General features: G+C 37.1%; 2 protein-coding genes across 3 annotated transcripts in view; one reads left to right on the forward strand and one right to left on the reverse strand.

The window, feature by feature from the left end:
- Nucleotides 1–1595: 1595 nt before the first annotated feature.
- The window catches only part of LOC129243667 (gamma-1-syntrophin), a 242349-nt gene continuing 219256 nt past the window's right edge, over nucleotides 1596–24688 (reverse strand). The window contains exon 11 of the transcript XR_008582333.1: nucleotides 1596–1660. The gene's annotated coding sequence lies outside the window, so the exon portion shown is untranslated. The remainder of the gene's footprint in view (nucleotides 1661–24688) is intronic.
- LOC129243666 (sodium-dependent dopamine transporter) overlaps nucleotides 6814–24688 on the forward strand; it is a 49536-nt gene continuing 31661 nt past the window's right edge. The window contains exon 1 of one of the 2 annotated variants that reach the window (XM_054880858.1): nucleotides 6814–6955. Coding sequence is in view for 1 of the 2 variants with exons in the window: in XM_054880857.1 (XP_054736832.1) it covers nucleotides 13007–13046 (40 nt within the window). In the remaining variant the exon portion in view is untranslated. Of the gene's footprint in view, nucleotides 6956–12796; nucleotides 13047–24688 lie in introns of those variants that run through there. The other variant, XM_054880857.1, reaches the window with a different exon arrangement.

Raw genomic sequence — 24688 nt, forward strand, 5'->3', positions numbered from 1 at the left:
ACTGGCCGCTCAATTGTTGCTATTTTGCGATCGTTGCGCTGATGCGCTCGCAGGAAGTATTGATGATACAATGGGTCGTTTGAGATACTGAATTGGTAAAAAAGTACGTATTAGTTTTGTTTCAGATAACTTAAAAAAAAAAATTAAATATTATTTTTTAAATCAACCTAAAAGAATTGTTGTAAAATAGCTGTTCTTAAAATACTCTCATAAATCCCCTCTAATTGCTAATGTAGGTAGTGCTTCAACGCTCCAATTTCCAGGCCAAACTGGCACGTAAAAAGGTTTTTTAGTTAAATTTCTTGTGTATGCACATTTGTTGGAAAAAGGGAATACCAATAAATCCGACGCCGGAATGGATAGCACTTTATAGTACGCACAAGCACTAGCCAGGAAACGGAAATAAGTGCCAAAAAGTAGGCACCAAGAAAAACGCCAAAAAAATTGGGACCAAAAAGCGCCCCAAACAGTAGGCACCAAAAATATATTTCCTATTGCACCAACAAACAAGCGCCAAAAAGTAGGCAGTGCTATTTCTCACTAGAAATTAGCAACCCCAAGGAAAAACTCAGGAAAAATGGCCTAAAGTGTATCTAAGATATATATAAGGTATAGTTCTCTCTTTCCTTTTCCTCTACGTTATATCATCTTTCTCCCTCGCGGAACGAAAATGCCAAAAACGTTGCATGGCCTTGAAATTTTACCCTCCATTCTCGCTCGTCCATCGAAGCTTAAGAAATTTCACTTCGAAAAGAAATCCATTATTTTCTCGGAAGATGGCTGTATTGACCGATCGACATTTCGTAAAGACATCTCAAATAATTTAAAGTTTATGCTACTTGTCAAAAAGATATTTCACACTAAATGCTGTTTTTTATTTTGTTTTGTTCCACTCAGTAGTGAGTTACAGGGTGTTAACAATGGAAGTCAACAAAGAGAGCATTCGGTACATTTTACAGTTTTTCTCTGATGAAAGCGAAAATGCAAGCCAGAGCGCTGAAGTTGTGAATGGTCTTTATGGTGCCGGTACCGATATTGTAACCGTTAATTGCGTGCAATTTTCGTTTCGTTGATTCCGTTCAGGAATTTTTGATGTTAAAGAAAATAGCCATAAAATCACAGATCAAGATCGACCACAAAATAGTTTTACGGCTATAGTTAGCGGCTACGTTGGCTGGGTCATGTCGTCCGAATGGATACAAACGCTCCGGCTCTGAAATTATTTGATGCGGTACCAGTTGGTGGTAGCAGTAGAAGAGGAAGAAGGCCTCCTCTGTGTTGGAAAGATCAGGTGGAGAAGGACTTGGCTTCACTTGGTGTGTCCAATTGGCGCCGGTTAGCACGAGAAAGAAACGATTGGCGCGCTTTGTTAAACTCGGCCAAAATCGCGTAAGCGGGTATCGCGCAAATTAAGAAGAAGAATACATAGTATACTTTAAGGGGTTAATACGACTAGCAGCGCCAAAATGGCTCTAAAAGAAAGAAGGAATAACAATAGAAATAAATATAAAAAAATTTTATACATTTTTTATTAGTACTTAAACTTTATATTTTAATTTTTCTTTACAAAAATTAGTACATAAAAATCACGTGACCCAAAGTACAATGAAAAACAGTGGCTCCACTGTCTGCATCATTTCTCTTTGAAATGTTGATGCATCTGTAAAAAGTAAAAAAATTCTTGTAAAATAATGAATTTCGAAAAATTTTGCAATTTACGGAATTTTAAAAAAGTATGCGTTTTACGTCATAAATGTCACACTTTAATAATGTTTATAAAATTTTTTAATAAAAATATCAAAAATCATATCTATAGAGAAAACTCTTTCAAATATTTAAAAAAACTGCATCAAACAATTTTAAAAACTATATGAGTTATCATGCAGACCGTGCCGGAAAAAGTAGTTTCGAGAAAAACGAGTTGAAAGTTTGAGGTACAGGAGCGCACTGACCGCTCTCTACCTATGTAGTTAGTGGGATGTAGAAGCTATAATATCGAGAGTTTCTGCATGAAGATTTCACAGTATATATCTTAAGGGGGTCTTCTGGTCTCGAGGCCCTGAAATGAAGGGTTTTTTTGGGGATTGATTGTGACAAATCCTGTGAATATTTAAAAAAATTTTTTTTTTTATTTAAAGGTACATGTCTTGGCTTTTAAAAAATGGTTTTGACTTTGAAAAAAATTAACACCCGCGACCTTGAAATGGCGCTGAAGACGTCCACCTCCAAACGAAACAGGTCTCCATTTTGGTCACGGTTTTTCCACCTGGGTAATCACAAAGCAAAAATTAGATATGCGTTGTCTTCAGAGTTGCCCTGGTTAAGTTTTTCCGTGACAGATTTTTTTTTTTTAATTTTTTTCAAAAGTTATGCAACAATTTGCAAAAAAAATTTTTTTTTGCTCATTTTTTGAACTTTAAAAGGTTATAAAAATGGAATGAAAAAAAATTTCAAAATCGTACCCGGGGAAACTTAGCGGTAAGTTTTCTGAACCTTTTAAGACCAAAACCATTGAAATCGGAGTATAACTACTATGAAAAGTGTGACCAAAATGCTTAAAAAACACGATTTTCGGGGAAACGCGTTTAAAGATAAAGTTTATGATAAAACGGCTGGAGGAGGGTACACTTCGGTGCCCAGAAAAAGGTGAAAAAATGCGATTTTCAAAAAATCCTTTCTGTGGCGTATTCTCGCATACACATACAACAAAATTATGCAAAAAAAAAAATCGATTTTTTTTTCGCTGGAGACCAGAAGACCCCCTTAAGATGCTATACTTTCGAAATATCGAAAAAAAGAAAAATATTTTTTTTGAAAATTCTGGACGTATGTAACCCCTTAACGAAAATGTAGTACCCAAAATAATGCTAATGAATTCCTCAGTCATGCCAAGTGAGACACTGTGCCCGGCAGTTTTCGCTATTTTTGAAAAACACGAAATCGCTCAACGGAATATTTTCGAATCTGAGAGAGTAAAACACGCACGAGGAATGTTCTGCATTTGTGCTCAATATTTTTCGGTTTGTATTTCGTGCTAATGCACAACAAGCCGATATGTATACGTATTTGCCTATACAAACATGCCCGTGCATTCAGACATAATTAAAGGTGTGCATACACACAAAAATATGTGAATAAATAAAAAAACAAAAAGAAAAAAAAATAATAAAAAATCGGCAACAAATGACTGCAACCAAGCGCATTCAAGCCAATCTAGTGAAAAAAGATTGCTTTAAAAATCATCGAAATAGCTTCGACTCAATTGTTGCTTGGCTAGTTTGTGCGCAGGCAATTCATAATTTCGCACTTGAATCTCGTACGTCTGGCAATACAATAATTATTACGAGTACGAACCCCTACCTAGACTTCGTTTGTTTTGATTGTTTCTCGCTTGACAGCAGACGAGTGGCCAGACACTAATTCGCACATCGGAAAACTGACAACGCCGCTGTGATGAACGCGGCTAATGTTATGAAAGTATTTTGAGACTCAAAAATACTTGTACGGCTTCGAAAATTCGGTGTTGTGGTTGGCGTTACTCATATTTTCATCGCCGTTTGGACATTTTTGTAAATTATGTGCGAAATTTGGCACACGCTTGATTGCTTTATTAAAGAATTGATAAATCAATTTGGTTTGTTTACATTATTCAATGGTTGTTGGTAGAATTTTTATAGTAAAAACAAATTTAAAATCAAAGAGATGTTTTTTTGCGCACATGAATAAACAATTCTGAATTTAGGTGTAAATTTGTTATTGTTATTGAATAAAGCGCAAAGGTAAATAAGTACAAATAATATGTACATACATATACATTTTTGTTTGCAGATACATATATCAATAGGGGCGAAGCCGGAGCTCATGGATAAGTGTAATTTTTTTGAAATCCAGTCGATTTCTCTTATAGCCTGGCAGCCGCAATATTTTAGTTCATTCAGAATTTTTAGCGCGAAAATGTTTTTTAATTTGTTTATGTTTTCGACAGATGGCCGTGATGCAAAGCGTTAGTCGAACTGGACAGATCCAAAATTGTGTGCTTGGACATCTGTAAACATAAGCGCAACACAGCATTAGCGCATTAGCACTTCCTCATAAATTTATTTTCGGTTCAAGATGCCAGTTTTTATTGTTAAATTCTACTAATTTGAGGAAGTTTTGATGTTCTGCTTCCATTGGAAAAAAATAGCTGCTAAGTCTCCTTGAATGCTTTTAAATATTTACGCTGAGACTAACCAAGGATGATAGATTATTAAGTTTGGCCAATAACTATCGTGAAAAACAAAATTGTGAGGGGAACATAACGGGAGTTTTAGCAGCCGAAATCTGCACAATTATTTCACATATACAGGGTTCAGCACTCGAAGTGTAACCAATTAAAAAAGCAATAAATTTAGTTTGGAAAATTACTTTTACTCAATTCAAAGTAAAAAATGTGTGGAAATAATAGAAAATTAAAAATCAGCTTACTCTTGCTCGATATGACCACCTTTTGCCTTGACTATGGCCTTAAGACGGTCCAGAAACGAATCGCAAGCTGCCCGAATGGGACTCGCAGGTATTTCGGCTCACTCGCGGACAATGGCTTTTTTCAGCGCCTCTAATCTTTGCTCTCCAAAACGTCCCAAAGAGAATAATCCATCGGATTAGGGTCTGGTGAATTTGGAGCATTATTTTTTAGCCATTCTTTGTTCACTTGAGCTTTGTGAGACGGTGCCGAGCCCTGTTGAAACATCCATGGTCTGCCACCAAAATATTTGTCTGCCCACGGCTTCAGAGCAGCCCCTAGAATACTTTTCCGATAATATTTACCGTGACGCCAGGCTCGATGAAGTGGAGAGCGCCCATCTGCAGGTACAGGGGTCCAAGCCATTACCTGTGGCGAGTGCGGCCTGCTCGGTCAAAGAAACTCTATCGCTTTGGGAGTTTACGAATTGCTCAATTTGAAAAATTTTCTCGTTAGAAAACATAATGTTTGAATGTTCGGAAATTGACCGCTTTCGGCCAAGCGTAGCAACTCCTTCGCTCTCTCAAGTCTGACTTGTTGCTGCTTTGGAGTGAGATCATATGCCCTCGGATCTTGTAAGCCTTGACTTTGAGATAATTTTTCAGTATGCGGTGGATGCTACTGTCAGATATTTTTAGTTCTTTCGGGGATTTCGCTCAAGTCGCTTATTCACTTTTTGAACCATTTCACGTGGCGTTGCAATGCTACCAGTATCTTTGTAACGAGTAATGGTGACATAAATAAAAACTGTATTTACTTTAAGGAGCTTAAACTCACGAACAATCGCTGGTTGTGATTTTCCAGCCAAATATAATGCAATCACTCAAGAGGTCGACCAAGAAAGAGATGGCTTGATGACGTAGAAGCAGGCTTAAAAGCAATGAACGTTCGTAATTGGAGAAATGAGGCAAGAGAGAGACTGAATTGGAGGAGGATTGTGTATGAAGCTATGGTCCACCTCTGACTGTGAAGTTAAGAGAGAGAGAGTAAGGGTCCTCACAGAACATAGCCTCATAGGAAATCACGCAAGGAGACTATTCGTTACATGCATTATTTCTGTCGTAACTGTAAGAATGAAGAGTTGGCAACAGTTCAATACTTTTTTTGCGCATGCCCGACTCTAGCCAGAAGCAGGAACCGATATTTAAGACCCTACTTCTAAATGCCATCCAAAGCTCAAGATGGTTCAATCTGGAAGAGGAAATGTAACCCTGCCCCTGCGGCTCACAACGGGCCCATTTCGTGGTCTAAGTAGTATCGCTGTCCCTATATGCGATGCGGCTGCCAAACCCATCTACCTTCTTAGATTTTATGTAACTCCAAAGAGACTTATGATTGCATTTAATATTGCTCTCTACATTGCGAATATATTACGCATTATCGAATGATTTAATATTGTATGCATATGTATGAGTGAGTTTCCCGTACAGATTATAAAAAATTGATGAAACTCGTAAAAGAGCTTTTCATCATTTTTCAAGGCGAAATGCTTAGCCTGAGCGGAAACAAGTTTCATATACGAAAAATTTAACTCGTTTCCTTTTCCTTTCAAGAGCTTTTAGCACCACCACCCCTAATAGAGGATCTTCGCGCCAATTGCTTTTGCTTTGCTTACGTATACATATACACATACAACTAACTGAAAAGTGTTGCGCTTGCGCATCATTTTCCGCCTGCCTTACATTTGCTATTTAATTCGAAAGCTGCTTCTCGGGTCAGCTATACGAAGCTACGCACACATGCACATATGGGTATGTGTATGTGTGTAGCAGTTAATTTTGCATACATTGGATACTTGCTCGGGTATAACTTCGTTCATCTATTGGTATCTACACGCACACACTCACAATTATGCACATATGGATGTGTGCTTGAATGTTTGGCATTGTGTTGCATGCAGCAAATGTGTTAAGTGTTGAGTATTGCAACCACTTGTCGCCACTAACTATTCAACCTTGCTGTCGTCGCCAATTTCGGCTATAAAAGCGTGAGAACCAATGGGCATTTCTGCATTCGTTCAAATGTCACGGTCGGCTTAGGACCACTCTTGGTGGAAAACAGGTGAAAAGTGTTTAAGTTGGAGAAAGTTTTTGAAAAGTAAAACAGTGCTAAGTGATTAAAACTCATATACATAAATTCTCATAAAAAATTGGGCAAATGGATTGAGTGAAGAAACTTTGGTCGTACGGTTAAAAAATATAAAATAAAAATATAATTATTTGTTTTCCATTTGTTTCCATTACAAGTAATATCTGTTCCAAATGTTCCGCATTTTGGGGATTTTTAGTATTTTATATTCGCTAAAAAGTATTCTGTGAATTTTCGCAAATGTGTTTCTGATTACTTTTTTGGCGAAACATTTATGTACATATATTTGACGTGCGATGCACACTACCGCAGCCAATTGAAAATGCGCCCAGAATAGTTCTAATTTGACACTCGGAAATAAAGGTAAATTTGGATTACAAAATTGAAAATAAATAAAAAATAAAAATAGGTTTAATTGCATTAAAAGTGTTAGCGAGCGCGAGATTTAGAGTTGATTTCAAAGCTTATATCGCTAACAAAAATTTTAAACTTACCGGATGCTAGGCTTCCATTCAGGTATGCAAAAAAATCCAAGTCTTTCAAAACAAATGTAAGAAAAGATAGTAAAAATATGAAAAAAAATCAAAATAATTTTTTTCACGTCTTGAAAAATAAAAATTTCTGCGAAGAGGTTGAGCTAAATTTTAAATACTTTTCTTAAAATGTGATGTTGTGAAATAAGAAAGGCGAGTTCGGAGAACTTATTTTCCCGGAATTGAATTTAAACACAAAAATGTTTTTTCTTCTAAATATTTCTTTATAAAAATTAAACCAAATATGCGCCGTTGCAAAAGTTATAAGCCCAACAGAAGTTTCGATTTTTACTATTGCACTTTTCAATTTAAATTATTTTTTATAAAAATACATTTAATTTTAAATGGTTCTTCAAAAGAGCCGCCTAGAGGTTGTTTCAAAATAAAAGAAGGAAAAATTTAAACTCCTTCATGTTGCACTATTTTTATGCAAATCGTTCAACGGTCACAAATCAGGCTATTTTCAGCGATTTTTGCTTCTCTGCTTTTGAAAATAAGTCGCAGGTGGATACCATTCACACTGACTTCTCGAAAGCTTTTGTCAAAGTATCCTCCTGAAATTGACCTCTTGGTTTTCATTCATCATTTTTGCGCTGGATTAGGTTAGGTTAGATTGAAGCGGTTGCCCGGTGGGACACACTCAGGCTCATAGCCCATTGTGATGCCTCGTGGGGAGCTTTTCTTATCTCTCCTAAAACTAGTGTGTGCTTTTCAAAAACTTTGGAATATCTTCGACTTCTTAAGAACTGAGATCTTCCAATTTGTTGAAAAAGTGTCTGCCTAGAGGGGTAAATCTGTGTCTGAATACAGCAGGACAGTGGCACAAAAGGTGCATCATGATGTCCCTTCCTTCTTCTCATAAAGACAACTTCTACAGAAGTCATGTGCTTGCACACCCATTCTTTGAGCGTGCCTACCTATTAGGCAGTGCCCCGTTATGACTGAAATCGTTATGCTAAGACTGTGCTTATTTTGGCTTAGCAGAGTTTCTGAGCGTTTAGTATTGAGCGTCGGCCACAGTTGAGGGGCGATTTTGCAGGGGGTTTTATTACGCCATCTTTCGTTCGATTTCCTTACGATTTCTTCAAGGATAAGTAGCTTACATGTTTCTTAAAGTGTGCCTATATCATTGTCTATGTACTCATTGGTCAATTTGGTGCCGAGTTCCGATAATTCATCGGCTCTGCAGTTACCCTTAATGTCGCGATGGCCACGAACCATTTTTACAATTAAGTGAAATGACTCAGACATCTCGTTAAGAAATGTGCTGCATTTCATGACAACCTTGGAGGTTGTCGACTGTGAGGGATTTTATCGCCAGTGTCGCGGCTTTCATCACTGCCATCAGTTCAGCATGAAAGACACTACAGTAGTCGGGGAGCCGAAAACTGAAAGGGATTTCCAGATGTTCGGAGTATAAACCTTCGCGCACCCTGCCCTCGAGCTTTGAGCCATCTGTGTATACATGAATGGATTCCTTCCTTGTGGGTAGGAGGGTCGTGAACGTTGTAATGGCAAGTGTAGGTGGAAGTGCATAGTCAACCAATCTGGGGAGGTCCAAAGTGACAGCCCTGGATTAAATCCTACTTAACTGGTACGCGCTGTTTTTTTAATTGTTGACAACGTTGTTTCAACACCATTCTCCGCGTCCTCAGGTGTCCCCTAAGGTAACATCCTCGGGCCCCTATTTTTTGTAACTCTCATCAATGATATTAGCTCTTGGTTTAAGTTCGCCAATTTCTTGCTTTTCGCTGATGATGAACTTAAAATATTTGCAACCCTCCTAGATTTACGGGTCGCAGTCAACCTTCAATCCGACATAAATAGAGTCAATGAATGGTGCCGCAAAAATCAGTTGACGCTAAATATCAATGAATGCTTTCATGTAATCAATAGTAGACATAGCAACATTTTGCATACTTTTTATGGTGTTGTGGGCTCTGTCTTACAATCTATGAACCAAATGTAGGAGCTTGGCCTTGTATGAAATTCCAAGCTCATGCCGATAATATTCGTATTCGATATAAGCTTTTATCCGTCGAAACTGTCAAGCGTTTAGGAACCCTACACACTTAAATCTCTGTATTGTGCATTGGTTAAGTCAAGACTGGAGTATTCAGCGTTTATTTGGAGGCCTTTCTAATAGCGTTCGCCCCTCGGTAGGCAATGGCAAACCTCTGAGTGTATTTCCGTGCCATGAAAAAGCACCTCACAAAAATATCTGCCGTTCGGGGTCGGCTTGAAACTGTAGGTCCCTCCATTAAGACGCACACCACAAGTAGGAGGAAAAGCTCGGCCAAACACCCAAAAAGAGTGTACGCGCCAATTATATACAAAAATTGAATCTAACCGCTTTGAGCGAGTTCAACAAATTTTTCTAAAATTTGCTCTCCGCTCACAAAATTTTTCACTACCACTACCTTCTACTATTCTCATTGCCCACTAATTAGCCTTTCTATACTTCAAGGTAGAAGATCCATTTTAGCGTGCTGATTTGTCATTAGCATCAAAAATGACTCTATTGACTGCCCTTCTCTTTCAGAAAATATCGCTTTTAATATTCACTAAAGAAATCCTCACCATTCGGAATTTTTTAAAGTTGCTTTTTCTAGAAGAAGTTATGGGATCTTCGCTCTCATATCTATTGCAGAATTTATGCTGGACTAAACATAGTCTATAATATGTGTATCTACTTAGATTTTGATTTCACGTAATCAAGACCGTCTTTAGTTAAATATTTGCGGATGTTTTTCTCTGCGCCATAACACTAATATTTTGTCTTCGTTCAGGTATTTAATATTTGTTGTAATTTCAAGATTGATCTACATTTAGATTAATGGTAGTTCGTAAGAATATTTTGTACCTCAAGACTTGAAATAAATATAAGTAAACATGTGTATCTAGTCTGTACGGTTCATAGACTTAAATATATAAAAATACAGCTTTTAACAATTATATGTAAAAAATCACATCATTTAAATGTGCACCATTCAAATGTCCGTCTACAGCTAAAATCCGCCAGCTACTCAATTCATGAATGCCTAATTGTTGAGAACGTCGAGATATCGCTGTTGAAGGTTTTTCAGCAACACTTTGCGCTACACCAGCAATATTCTCAACAGAAGTCCAGTTTTTTCTATCCTCGACAGCGCCATATTATTGAAATTTTTTCACCAATCTTTGAATTGTCGACTCACTCGGACGAGTATTTTCACCAGATCAATCACCAAATTTCCCGATCTTACAATTTCTTAAAGATCGACCATTTTCATAATAAATTTCATTAATTTTAACGCTTTCTGTATCGTGTAAAATTGTATATCTATCTACTTGACAAATGTCAAAGATGACATGAAAGAAAGGTACCTTTTAAGAGTAATCCACTGCTGATATTTAAGCGCCAGCTTTGAAAGACCCTTTATAACAAAGACACAAAAACTATATGGTATTAATCCTTTGCGGTCGTATGTCTACTCTCAGCAACCACATCAAGGATCCATACTAATTGTGTATTGCAAAGGGTGATCAATTTAGATGTATCGGATTTTAAATTGAAATGAAACAATGAAAATTCAAATTGAATGGGCAATCTTTATTATTTTTGTGTAGAACCATTTATGATATTTATTTTTTAAAGATAATCCCTTTTAAATATTGGTCACAACTTCGTCATAATTCGACCGTCAGTAAACACCAATTTTGAATAACTCCGCGGAGGACATCGGTCAATATTTCGTTAATAATTTTAGTAATGTTGACCTCCCATATCAAAGACGAGAGATAAATTGCTCACCGGAACGACAAAGTAGTAAATCCCTTGTTTCATGGTGTGTATGGAAGGTAGTGTCATCTTGTTGTGGAGATCATGGGCTTCAATTTTCAATAAAAAAACCTTTTATTATGATGCGATAGCGTTCGCCATTCACTTTTACATTGGCGCCAGCCTGGTCTTTGAAAAAATATGGGCCGATAAGTCCTCCAGCCAATAGGCCGCACAAAACGGTTGTTTCAATGGATGGAATGACTGTTCGTGAATGGCTTCCGGTTGCTCTCCAGCCCAAATTTTGCAACTTTGCTTATTGACGTAGCCATTAAGCCAAAAATGGGCCTTGTCGCTGAATAAAATTCGGGTCCTAAAATGCGGATCTTCGGCGAGTTTTTTAAGAGCCCAACGACTGAAATTTCGACATTTTGGAAGATCGGTCGGCTTCAAATCTTGAACTAGCTAGATTTTATACACTTTCACTTTCACAAATATTTCCGTAAAGTTGCCCAAATAGTGCCATAAGATAGGCCAACTTGTTGAGATCGGCGCCAAATCGATTCTTCCGGGTCTTCGGTAAAACTTTCATTTACAGCCGCAATATTCTCTTCACTTCGTGCTGTACGTGGTCTAATCGGCTCAGTATCTTCCAACAATTTCAAATTATTCTCAATTTTGCCGATGGTTTGCCGAATAGGGCGCTCGATAGAATGGTTATATACACCATAATTTGGCCGGAGCGCTCCATGAATACTTTTCACACTCAATTGTACGATTTGTGAACGCTGTTGAGGCGTAAGCTTTTCCATGATGAAATGCCTATGGATACTGAAAAAAAGTATGTATTTAGTTTGACAGTAGTCAAACTTGATCTGCCAAAAAAACCCTATTGGGGAAAGTACCTCCAATCTGATCAGCCTTTATTTATTTATAGAATTAATAATTCTTGTTTATTCTTCATAATCTATCACTGCTCTTTCAACGGAAACTCATTTCGACCAGTACGACACCCAGCTCCAAATTTAATACGACCGCGAAGGGTTAAGCAAGTTTCAAACTTTGTACAAAACGTATAAAAATTCCCAACATTTTCATAAAAATTTCAAACTTTTTAACAGAATTGAAATAAGAAAAGTAAGAGAAAATTGGGTACGCAGTTTTATAGCCCATGAAATTTTAGTATAATAAAGTGCAAGTCTGAAGTGGCTCAAAATTCTCGTTGATTTTTGATAATTTTTTTCGTCTTCCTGCGCCTTTTCGCCCTGCAACGAGTTCACGAACTTTTCTTATTTTTAACATGGATTAATACTCGTGCAGTCTTTGCAAGGGCGTGCATACGAGTTTGTAGCAATGTACTGCTGCAGGGGTGTGCCTTTAACTATTTTGTATAAAATAAAGATTAAAACTAGTAATCATACACGTACACTTAGACCAGCTGGATATGAGATTGGCTTGCTTTTTTCCGAATGTTACTATAAACGCAATCGCATTGCAATAAAATCGAATGCCGCCGGCATGTAAAATTTGTAAAATTGCATGTAAAGGCTTGGGATGGAATTTGCATATGCACATAAAAGTGTATACTTGTTGCATCGTATAAAATATAATAAATTAAAAAATAATGAATCAATCTATAAAACTTATCCACTCATATGCAATGCATTTTTAAATATGCAAAACAAATTTAACTACCTGCGCCCACATATTTACAAGTATAAGTAAAATAGTATGAGTAGATTTGGATGAAAACAACAAATCAAGTTTTAAAAAGTTGCAAAATGCCAATTAGAATCAGTTAATTAGGGTATTTATAAATGTGGAAAGTGTGAGAGTTGCGTGCTTCAGCGCTGTGATTGAGTCGCGCTGCTGTCATTTGCAACATCAGTTGAAATTTGGTAGCGCAACAGAATGCACGTAAAGTGTGGCGGCTCTTTGAGTAAAACAGATTTGTTTGAGAAACAAAAGAAATACTTGTTAATTCGAGACTTAATTTTTTTTACCGCTATTGTGTGAAAATCTAAAGGCCGAGTAACGGGAAATGCTTAGTAGATTTTGAGCGCACCGGTGTTTTAAAAGTAATCTTTCTAGTGCTAAATGGCAGTGAAAAAATTGTGAAAAATGCCGGCGGTTGTATATTCAGGTGTAAACGTGAATCCAGGTATTAGAATTTATTGACTTTTGAAAATGAATGCAGAAGCGATTTTAATGTAGTTAAACTGTTTTGAAAATTTCTCAAAGCTGCTTTAGGCTGCATACTTTCAAAGAAATCTAGCCACTTATACGATTAGCAGGGGTGTGGTTTCAAATGACGACGGAAATGTAAATCAACAAAATTTCAGACTTTTTGCAGCCGTCCAGTTAGTTGGAAGAAAAATATGTGTGAAATTTTGTTCGACATACAGAACCGCAGTTTGCTTGAATTATAGTTTCTTGAAATATGAGCGTTAAACAATAATGTGAATCAAAATATTATAAAATGTAATGAAGTAAAAGTCCATGGCGGACGTCGTAGGCGAATGGGTTGGTGCGTGGCTGTCTTCAGAAGTGCGTAGGTTTGAATCACCTTGCGTGAAACATCAAAGTGGTAGAAAACTAGTTTTCTAATAGCGGTCGCCCCTAGGCAGGCAACGGCAAACCTCCGAGTGTATTTCTGCGATGAAAAAGCTGCTCATAAAAAATATTTGCAGTCCCTCCATTTATGGAGCGGAGCAACACCAAGACGTACACCGCAAATAGGAGGAGCAGCTCGACCAAACACCCAAAAAGGGTGTAAGCGATAATTATATATCTAAGTATATTAGGGCGGGTCGATTTAAAAATCGCTCATTGCTCTGTGAAAATCGTATTCTAGGGATCAAAATAAGAAGCTTTGCCGAAGAAACCATACCTCTAAAACGAATTCTGATGTCCCCCAATTTAAAAATATCACCATTTTTGGCCTTTACATAAAAAATCAGCTAAATGGCTATGTTTTTTCCTTATTTTTATTTATTTATAATAATATATATTTTTTCTCTTAAGAAATTTATTTAGTCAGAACATATGTAAATAAAAAAAATAATTTAAGTGAGTTATAGAAAAGAAACTAAAAAGTTCGACCCAAATTGGGGGACATCAGAATTCGTTTTAGAGGTATGGTTCCTTTGGCAAAGTTTCTTATTTTGATCCCTAGAATATGATTTTCACAGAGCAATGGGCGATTTTTTTGCCTCCCCACAAATCGACCCGACCTAAAGTATATATATGAAAGCCCTTCAAACACTGCTGCTTTAATTACAAAAGTTTTTAAAATCATATGGAAATTTTATGCAAATTTATGAATATTAAAATTATGCAAATTGTACTCAACGTCGGCTTCATTTGATATTATCAACTGCAAATGGGAGGTCAGTAGTCGAGTGGGTTTATGCATGGCTAGCTTTTGGCTCGTCCGGGAACAAAACCACAGTGGGTATTATGGATTATATTTTTTCGAATGCCCTCGACCGGCAAAGGCGAATCTACGAGTGAATTTCTACCATGAAAAAGGCTTCTCATAAAAACCCTTTGCTTCGAAGGCCGCATTAAATTCCAGTGCCTTTTAAGAACAATAACGAGGAATAAACTACAAACTTCACGGGAAGCTCGGCCAAACAACTAATAAACGATATATTATGAAAACGGCATCTTTTGTGTCCATTGGGTCTGGGCTGTACCACTGAAAACACCCCCACCAAAGCATAATAAACCCCCCGACAAAATGATAGCATATCTACATTTTGATTACTTTTTTATCTTCCTTTGAATATTCATTATTTTTTTTTTAAGTAAAGCAACAAAAGTAAAGTAACAAAAACCATATCAACTCAATGCTCAAAATTAATGCAAAAATTAGAAAAATACTACGAATATTTTCATTCCAATATCACGGTTTTTAATTAAAATTTCTAGCAAAATGTTTGGTATGCAGTTCTTTGGCTTATTAAATTTTAGTATAAATTGCAAGTTTGAAGTTGCTGAAATATCTCGTTGATTTTTATAATTTTTTTCTTTGTCAGTGTTGCGTATTTCCTCTATATAAAGGGTGGTTAAGTTTTAAGAGCCGGTGTTGATTTTTAATAAAATACAATTTTTTTAGGAAATTATTGTCATTTCTCTTTATTATGATAATATATTATTGATATGGCTCAATTACGTATGAAAGAAAATATTGTCCAAATGGGCTAGCAGGCCTCCCCGATAGACAGAATTTCAGCTTGAAATACACTACAGTGATCCGGTAACCGGAATGAAATGTTGGCATGCATTCCTTCAGAATGAAGGCCTCCGCCTATTTGTTCATTTACCTCATTGCCCCAATCTTACGTCATAATAGGCCTTGCCACTGCTGTATATAGCCAGTGTACTATTTTTGGGGTTAGGCCCCATTTTGCTCCCACAATTCTTTTGCATGTATAGAGTGTTTTGGCTGCTTTTTGTACTCTATCATTAATCGTTTGTTTCCACGAGAGTTTCCTATCTAATACTAGTTCTAGGTAGCTTCCCTCTTCCCCAATTGACAGTGTGATTCCCTCAAGGGGGGGGGGGGGGGGGGGTTCAGAACAGGTATCCTGTGCTTTCTGGTGAGCATGATTAGTTCTGTTTTGTTGTGATTTATCGCAAGACCACTCGATGCAGCCTCATTCAAAGCATTTTGCATTATGTTGCAGAGGGTATCTGGGAATTTCCCTCTTATTCGTATTTCAATATCATCTGCGTAGGCCACTACGTGTATTCTCCTTTCCTCTACATTCTTTAACAATTGATTCATTGCCAATATCCACAGCAGAGGAGAAAGTACACCGCCCTGAGGGGTATCCCTACTGACGGATCTACAGTAAAGGCGACTTAGATTGAACGATCAATTAAAAGATATTTACATGTAAGAGTTGCAAATCGTTCTTGTTTCTGTTATTTTTTCCACCAGTATACCTCCTTTAATGGCTAGTGCCTAGTGCTAGTAATTTAAATAATACTTCGGCCGCCGTAACCGAATGGCAAATCTCGGCTTAATAGGAGGAGGAGCTCGGCCAAACACCCAAAAAGGGTGTAAGCATCAATTATATTTATAATATAATTTTTATACATTACAATAATCAGTTTACATACAGGGTTTGATTGAAAAGTAATGAGCCTTATTTTTTTTTATTAACCTTTTTATTAAACCTTTTGGCTTATACAACTAATATTCTTCAAAATAGGACCCTTGAGCGTCAATACACCGCTGGTAGCGGTCCTTCCACTGCAGGAAACATTTTTTAAACTCATCCGCCGGAATCGCCTTTAATTCGGCTGACACAGTTTTTTGGATCGCCTCGATGGAGTCGAAACGCCTCCCCTTCAACTTTCTTTTCAGGCGCGGGAACAAGAAGAAGTCCGGAAAGGACAGGTCTGGGCTGTAGGGAGGGTGGGGAAGCACCGGAACCCCCATCTTGGCCAATGCAGAGGTGCAGAGGATGGCGGTGTGCGCCGGCGCATTGTCGTGATGAAGGGTCCAATTGTTGACGCAAAATTTCATCGAGTAACGTTGCTCCAACAATCGCTGCATTTTCGCCACTGCACAATCCTAACACACTTTTAAAACAGCTTTCACGCGCGGAGCGATGTTGACTGCACCGCTGTTGCCAGCGAACTGGGACCGGTTTCTAGTGGAAGGGGAAGGTCCAACGATCATTTTCTCCCACCAGCCGATTCGGTTGATCGCTTGGCAGACGCTCCGCGCTGTAATTACTATTTAACAACAATATAATAACAGTTTAACTATTTTTAGATATTTATTATTTTATAGCATTTATTAGGTCGCTTGCTCGAGTTATCTTTATACGTCTTTTAGTTTTTCGTTCACTTTCTAGAAGTCTGTTGTTTTCTGCATTGTGCTTGTGTATTTTGTCAAAGGGCCTTGTTGTTATTTTTTTATTTCATCCTCTCAAGGTGCTTTATTAAAAGTCCTATGGATGTCATCATCTCTCGTGTATCAGACATAGTCAGAAATCGAAGAATATATGTGTGTTTTTAGCCGTTTTCCACACTTGTAGCCCATAAAACCAGATTGTTTTGTACAGCAACAGGAACAGTAACAACTTTTTCCGTATATTAAGCTTAGATTTTGTGCAGACTAACCAATGAAGTTGTCGAAAGTTTTCTTTTATTTGTTTGACTTTTTGCTTGATGTGCCAATTCCAATTTCGTTTCGAGTTCAAGTTCCCAGTATTTAACGGCTGGTTCTATTGTGAGTGCTTTGCTATTTATTTTCATTGGAACTATAGTAAATTTTATACGGTTTAGCCCTTATTTATTTTTAGGCAGCAGCTATCAAACCATTCCTTAACTGCATTTGAGTATCGCTTCAGTTTTTAGTGACGATAGTTAGGCTTGCCTGATGTTATTAGTATTGTATTGTCTGCGAACGTAGCAATTGGTGAACTGGTTTGGTCAGGAGGTGGTATACCTGCGGTGAACCAAAAACATAGTAGTGACCCTAGAACGCTTCCTTGCTGAACTCCAGCTGATATTTGATGAATATCTGAACAGTGATTGCCATATTTAATTAAAAAACTACGGTCAGGGTACTGGGCCGCGGCTTTTTATATTATTAACTTCTCTTTAACGAGGTGCAATATGGCTCATAGCCAGAAGAAAGTGTATCTCCGTCTAGTGAGGCGCTGCTTTGAGGAGATTTATCTTTACAAATTTTAATTATTTTTATTGAAGTGTTTGCATTCAAAACTTAAGGTTTTTCGAAAAAAGAATTAGTTTCATAATTAACAACCTTTCGAATTATTTATCGTGGAGATTTTCTAATAGTAATCGAATTCATTTAATGGGAATTTAATTTATTTTCATACTCACATCCTACTACTGGGACCCTTCTCAGAAAATGCCCAAAAACGAATACTCGAATCGAGGTGCACATATACGACACATATGACTTTCCAAAAATACACACATAAATGTGTCTCCAAATACAACAAAAAGCATCTGAAAGCCATTCATGTCATTTGCATACTCGTTGCTGTGAGAAGAAAAAAATTGTAAAAAAGGATTCGAACGGTTAACGTTTGGTTAGGGCGGCACTCGAGCTGTTCGATTGTTTGGAAACTTAAGAGGCTTTCGGTACGTAGAGTAGAATGAAACAGGCGATGGAAGTGTTAAACTCATATAGAAAGTATTTTGTATATACAGGGCACGCTCGATAACGTGAACTAATTAAAACCAAGAGAGTTCACATTAACAAAAGTGTTCATGTTTTCGAATGCCAAACAGATGTAAAGTCAATACATATTTATGCAATTAAATTCATATTTTACGAGTTTATGATATAAAATATAAATTATTGCTTAAAAAAACAATCATCGGTTTTTGTGTCTTCTGTTCTTCTAGTACCTGAAATTCAAGCGAGCAGATGAGACGTCTCAATGCATTTTGAGCGACGCTTTCATAGCCAGCTGCTTTGTTGAAAATCTCAACTGCTTCACTTGGTTTAAATGAAAGTTCAAAATTATTTGAGCTCATTGAGAGCTACATGAAAACTTTGAAACGCTTATTGTTCATATTACAGAACTTTCTTGCCTTTTAACGTTTTAGCGTAGTTAGCCCAAAAAAATTTTGTTCACGTTTGGGGTGATCATATTTTGGAGTATTCACGTTATCGGCCGTGCGCTGTATAAGTATGTATATATAATACATACATACATATATGTATGTGGAAAGGTGAGATAATGCGGCGGGGGGAATGATTGCAACTAAGTTAATAAATGATGCCTCTGTGAGTTTCATTCCAAATCCAATTGTTAGCAGAATTATGCAGTTATGAATGCAGTTATGAATTTCAATAGTAACAAACCTTCCGTCGTTTATATGAAAATCGAATTTGTAATATCTGGCTCTATACTTAGATATAAGATAGAAAGCTACATTGGAATTTAAATGTAGAAGGCAGAGTGAGGAAAGCCACTTCACTCATGCAAGAAAACCATCTCCGAAAATAGTACACCGGTTGTACTCAGCAGTGGTAGGACCGATTGTATTATTGTGAACAGATTGGTTCGTATTCAAAGAAGCACTGAAAGTAATTTTTTACTTATTGCCAATTTAATTATGTGGCAAGCAACTAAAGAATTGACACGAAAAATATTGGTCGGGCGAAAATCGAAAATGGATCAATGGAAACATAAAATTTACGTAAGCAATCAAAACAATTTTTATTTTATTTTCTTATTTACTACTTTGTTACAAACAAAATGGTGCAATTTAGATTTGACTCCTCTCATTAGGCGTTGAGATCAGTTTTTGGTACGGTATCTGCTGCTTTCTGCCAATTCATTTTAAACTGCTGCTCATTTTTAATTTCTTTTTTCGTCTTAATTTTAGGTATTTTTAAAACTAAGATAAAAAAAATGAAAAACATTTTTACTATCCATTTTTTTTATGGTTTTTATTAATATTGGAAAACTATAAAAAAAAATAGTTAAAAAAATAATAAAAAAATCGTGAAATTACAGGCCGTCGGAGTAGGGCTATATAAAAAAAAGGGTCCATGGTTGACATGATTCCAACCCTTGTAGTGATCTAAATCAAACAAATTAAAAAAATTCTTCATTAGTTAGAATTTCGCTAGCGGATTACGCCAAATCAAAGAAAAAAAATTCACAAAATAGCGTCAACTTGAAAAAAAAAATTTTTTTTACCCTCTTTTTTACATTTTCAAATTTTTTAAAAATACTTCAAACTTAAATTTTTCAAAATCCGAGGCAGGCGCGATAAACAGATGTATAATAAAAAATTCTTTACAAACTTCAAAGCGATCGGTCAAGTAGAACTTGAGATATCATGACGACCATCTCCAAAAAAGTAGTTTTGAGAAAATCGCGTTTGAAGTTTGAGCAACAATTCCAATAGAATAACTTAGATCTAATATTTACCACTTACTCTGTATTAATCGGCAATATATTTCCAGGTATATATTATAGAACTGTAAGGTATATATATATGTATAGAATAAATAAAGGTTACGTGTGATACAAAAGATTTTCTGAAAAGAACGAGTCCTCAAGTCGTTCGGTAAGATCTGCTGTTCATTGTGCGATTCGCTCCACTCGGCCGGCTTAGATGCTACGTCACAAAATCTGCTGTATCTCCGAAAATAATTGGAATTTTGAAAAATCCGTTGAAGGGCATATTTTTGAAGGTCTAAGCTTTGAAAATATGCAAACAAAATCGATTTTTTCAAATTTCTAGACCAGAAAGACCCTTAAGAAATTTTCCTTTAACAATTGCCCAATATTTTTCAATGACTTTCAATTGTAAATAGTTTGGTGGGTTGTGGTGCTTTTGAAAAATATTTACCCCGTGATTTTCATCCCAGCTCATGGTACGACGGCTATAATGACACGTTGCTAAATCGGACCAGAATAGAACTGAGCCTGTATGTTGTTTTATGCATGGGAACAAACGTTTTTGCAAACACTCCTTTTAATAACTTTTATGATTTATAATTTCCGTGGTAATGAACGTTTTGCTTTTCATACCACACTGGCAGATGGCTTGCCAAACCAAATATTGGAAGTCCTCCTCTCTGCGTTGCAATATAAAACTCAGAGCTCTCAGAAGCCCCTGAAGTTAGGCTAAATGGCTGCCCTTGCGAGGGGCTCACTTGGACAAAAATTTAAAATTTGTCCGTTGCAATACCATAGAGGGGAACAGGAGAAAGGGAGAAACTAGGCAGAATCCAGGGCTTGGATTAGAGGATGACGGCCACCGAGTGGCGATTTACGTTTGTAGCTGCTGATGAATTTCACCATATGTGTGATATTTAAACCCGTAATGTCCGCTGGTGTAACGAAAAATACTTAGTACCTTGAACCTCCATAAAGTTTAATTTGACGTATTCTATGATCAGAAAGTACCGGGAAGGTTTAAATAAAACAAAACAGAGTTAAATTTCAGGCAAATTTATTAAAGGAGATACCTTAAAAATATGACCCGTCTGAAGCAACACACATATGCCACATACACCCCTAGTAGGCCGATGAAGGAATGGCTTTTAGCTCCTTTGTCGCATTCTCTTTGATTTTCTCTATCGACTGAAATCTCCTTCCACGAAGTGATAACTTCAACTTCGGAAACAAAAATAAATCGCAGAAGTCATATTTACTTGGTGTTTGGTCAAATAATCCAGCACAATTTGGGCTCGGTGCGATGGCGCGATATCATCATGCAAAAGCCAAGAATTGTTTGCCCACATTTCCGGCCGTTTGCGACGTACAGCAACTCTCAAACGCTTGAAAACGGATAAATAATATTATTTATTGACTGTCTGGCCCGATAGAAGGTACTCATGGTGCACTATGTCTTGGCAATCGAAGAAAACTGTTAACACTACCTTCCCGGTACTTTTTGATCATAGCGTATGTTTCATCGCCCACAACAACACAACCACACAATCTTTTTATGTGATAGTAAACCTTCAATTTTGCGCACTTTTTGGAGGTAACCTGTTTCGCAGCATCTCGAAATGAAAGAGAAGGTTTTTTTTTCGAAATAATGACACCACTTCTTTGACTTCTGACTGCGACAAAAATTCGTTGTTTCGACAAGGTTTTATTAAACTTTTTTAAAGCATAAGTTACCACACTTTTAGGACAATGTAAAGTTTTTGCTAAGCCATTGTGCGACAAATGACCGTTTTCTTGCTTTTGAACCAAACATATTTTGAAGAATACGTAGAAGTTTCAAAGTGAATACGCCAAATTAATAATGACAACAGACACTATAAGTATGTATGTTTTTTTATTTACAGTTAATTTTACCCGAGTGATGAATAAACACATTTGACTAGTTTTTTTCGTGTCCATTCTGAGGCTCAGTCATTCGACTATACTAGAAAAATGTTGCATTATTACAGTTACTACAGATTTTTGTAACAGTGTAGAGCTTCAATTAAATAAACTCTTTGCCACAGTATTCACCTCAAAAGAGGACTGGGACGGAGGTACGGTAGATGATGAACACAAAGTCAGTATATTTGTTGTTGTTGTTGAGGTGGCTGAGCATTTCTGTTGAAATAATCCTCATTAGCGTCTAGCGCCATTATACTACCACTGTTCTCGAGTGATGTCTATATTTTTGTGTGTAATGCCTTCGCCTGACAGCTTTTGCATCCCATCTGCAGGCAGGTTAAGTCTGGCTGCATGATCCCGTACCTCCCAATGACCTGTAAGGGTTGCAGTGATACGTGAGCTGCTTGGGCGAGAACATCCTAACAGGTAATTCGTCCTCTGGATGTTGTCAGTGTATTTACTGACGGATTTAAGCTTGATGAACAGGTAGGTGGAGGAGTTTACTTTTAAAAGCTGTGCTACGTGCATCCTTTCACTTGCTAATCACTGAAGTGTCTTGAGGCAGAAGTTATCGCCATAAGAGGAGGTTTATTCCTCTTAAATAAGAGACGCCTAACTACGAGGGCTGTATAGATCTACTCGGATAATCAGGCAGCTCTAGAATCGTTAATGAGAGTAAAACACTCGTCAAAAACAGACACAAATTATTATGCGAAGTGTCGCAATATTTTAAAATAAACCTGATCTGGGTGTCAGGCCATAGAAATTTAGAAGATAATTGCAAAGCAGATGAGCATGCAAGGGAAGATACGAGACAAAATATTCACACAGATAATTTACTAATGCCGATTTCCTTAGCTACGTGCAAATTATTAATAGATGGACAGTCTGTCAATGCTGCTAAAGCCCGTTGGTGGAAATCCAAATTTTTTTTTTGTCAAATAAGCAGGCAAACTTGACCGGAATGGAACCACGACCGCACAAATTCGCTACTGAATCTTAGGAGAGAAGATATTGGAGACATGATAGGGATACTAACAGGGTATTGTTTAATTGGAAGGCTTGCAAATAGATTGGGCACCACATAATGACTTTTGTCGAAGCTATCAAAATATTGAAGAAGAAGGAATCGTGAACCACCTCCTGTATACATGCATTGCTCTAGAACAAAAAAGGTTTTCCACGTTCCCATTCGCCTTTCTTGACAGCATTGAAGAGGTCTCACAAATTGAATTGCTGAAATTAACAAAATTCATTGAATTCACAGGTTGGTTCAGAGAAGACTTACACCCCTGAGTCTCCAATGGCATGACAATGGGACTATTCAGGTCTAAGTGTGTCCGATGACATCCACTCAACCTAAACTAGCCTATGTATACTCGTATGAGTGTGTGCTTGTTATGGCTATTTTAAGCACTGTGCATGACGTCGCAACACATATAAAAATTATTTCTCTTTTCTATTCTCTTAAAAAATGCCTGTAGCTTTGAGCTGAAGTTTAAGCGGACTTACTATATACGGATTAATTAAGACTTTTTTCTTGCTTAATAATTTTTGCCGACATATGACAGAAGAATTCGAGTTTACTGGTCTATTTCCTTTTATAAAGAATGTTTACGCTTTTGTGTTCGTCACATTTGCCCACACATGGATTTCATCTCTAGTTGAGAATTTGTGCTCAAGCAGGCATCAATTAAGCAATTAAAGCGGGCTTTATTAAATGTGCGGCGGTCATTACAAAAAGTGTAATTTTTAGTCTGCAGATTTTAGATTTTATAGGCACAATCAAAGCGATAAGCGAATTATTAGCGAAGTTCGTGCAGTTTGAGGCTAGTTTTAAGCAGGAGTGCGACGCTATGAGCATAAAAAATTCTTTTAAGGGATAGAGTTAGAGATATGTTTAATTAAAAATAAAAAAAGTGTGATACTTATTCAGAATGTGGTAAGAAATCGGAGGAAATACCTGGGTAAACTTAGTTTACCAGAGGGGGAAATAAAGCTCAATAAAATAGGACAAATGGGCACAGAGAAATACTCTGCATCCATGAAGGTGGCACAATAGTTCTTTCAGATAGCAGTGATAAATCCTTTCATATTAACAATAATAAAGGGTTTTCCAAAACCAGGTGTTAGTTTGAATGGGCAACTATTTCGGTAGATGTCACTTTTGAAGCTATCATTTTTTAATATTTGACAAGTAGAAACTACGCTATTAATAAAAATGGAACGATACACGCTTAAACAACGGATTGAAATTATTAAAATTCACTATAAAAATGGTGAAAATTTGGCAGAGGCGGTTCGTAAAACTCGAACATTTTTGGGTCATCGTGAAGCAACTAACTTGTCGGACCGGAATACAGAAATTGGTGAAAAAATTCGAGCTGTTGGGACAAGTTAGAGATGTGAAGAATAAAATTCGTGCACGTCGCTTAAGAACAGCTGAAAATATTGCTGTTGTAATGCCGAAAGTGTTGAAGAAAACCCAGGTTTGTCCACTCCTCGCCGTTCTTTGGATTTCGGCATTCCACAAACGTCATTACACCGTATTTTGCACAAAGATTTGGGTCTTCAGGCTTACAAAGTCCAGTTAACACAAGAACTCAAGCCGGCCGATCATCAACAACGTCGTGTCTTTGCTGATTGGGTCGTTGAAATGCATGAAAATGATCCGGAATTCCATCGAAAAATCATCTTGAGTGATGAGGCCCATTTCCACCTCGGTGGCTTCGTCAACAAGCAAAATTGTCGGATTTGGGGCTTAGAAAATGCAACAGTTATTGTTGAAAAGCCTCTCTATCCTCAACGAGTGACTGTTTGGTGCGGTTTATGGCCCGACGGAGTAATTGGACCTTATATACATATATAATTGGCGCGTACACCCTTTTTGGGTGTTTGGCCGAGCTCCTCCTCGAATTTGTGGTGTGCGCCTTGATATTGTTCC

Source organism: Anastrepha obliqua, chromosome 4 (assembly GCF_027943255.1).
Source record: "Anastrepha obliqua isolate idAnaObli1 chromosome 4, idAnaObli1_1.0, whole genome shotgun sequence".
Taxonomy (NCBI): domain Eukaryota; kingdom Metazoa; phylum Arthropoda; class Insecta; order Diptera; family Tephritidae; genus Anastrepha; species Anastrepha obliqua.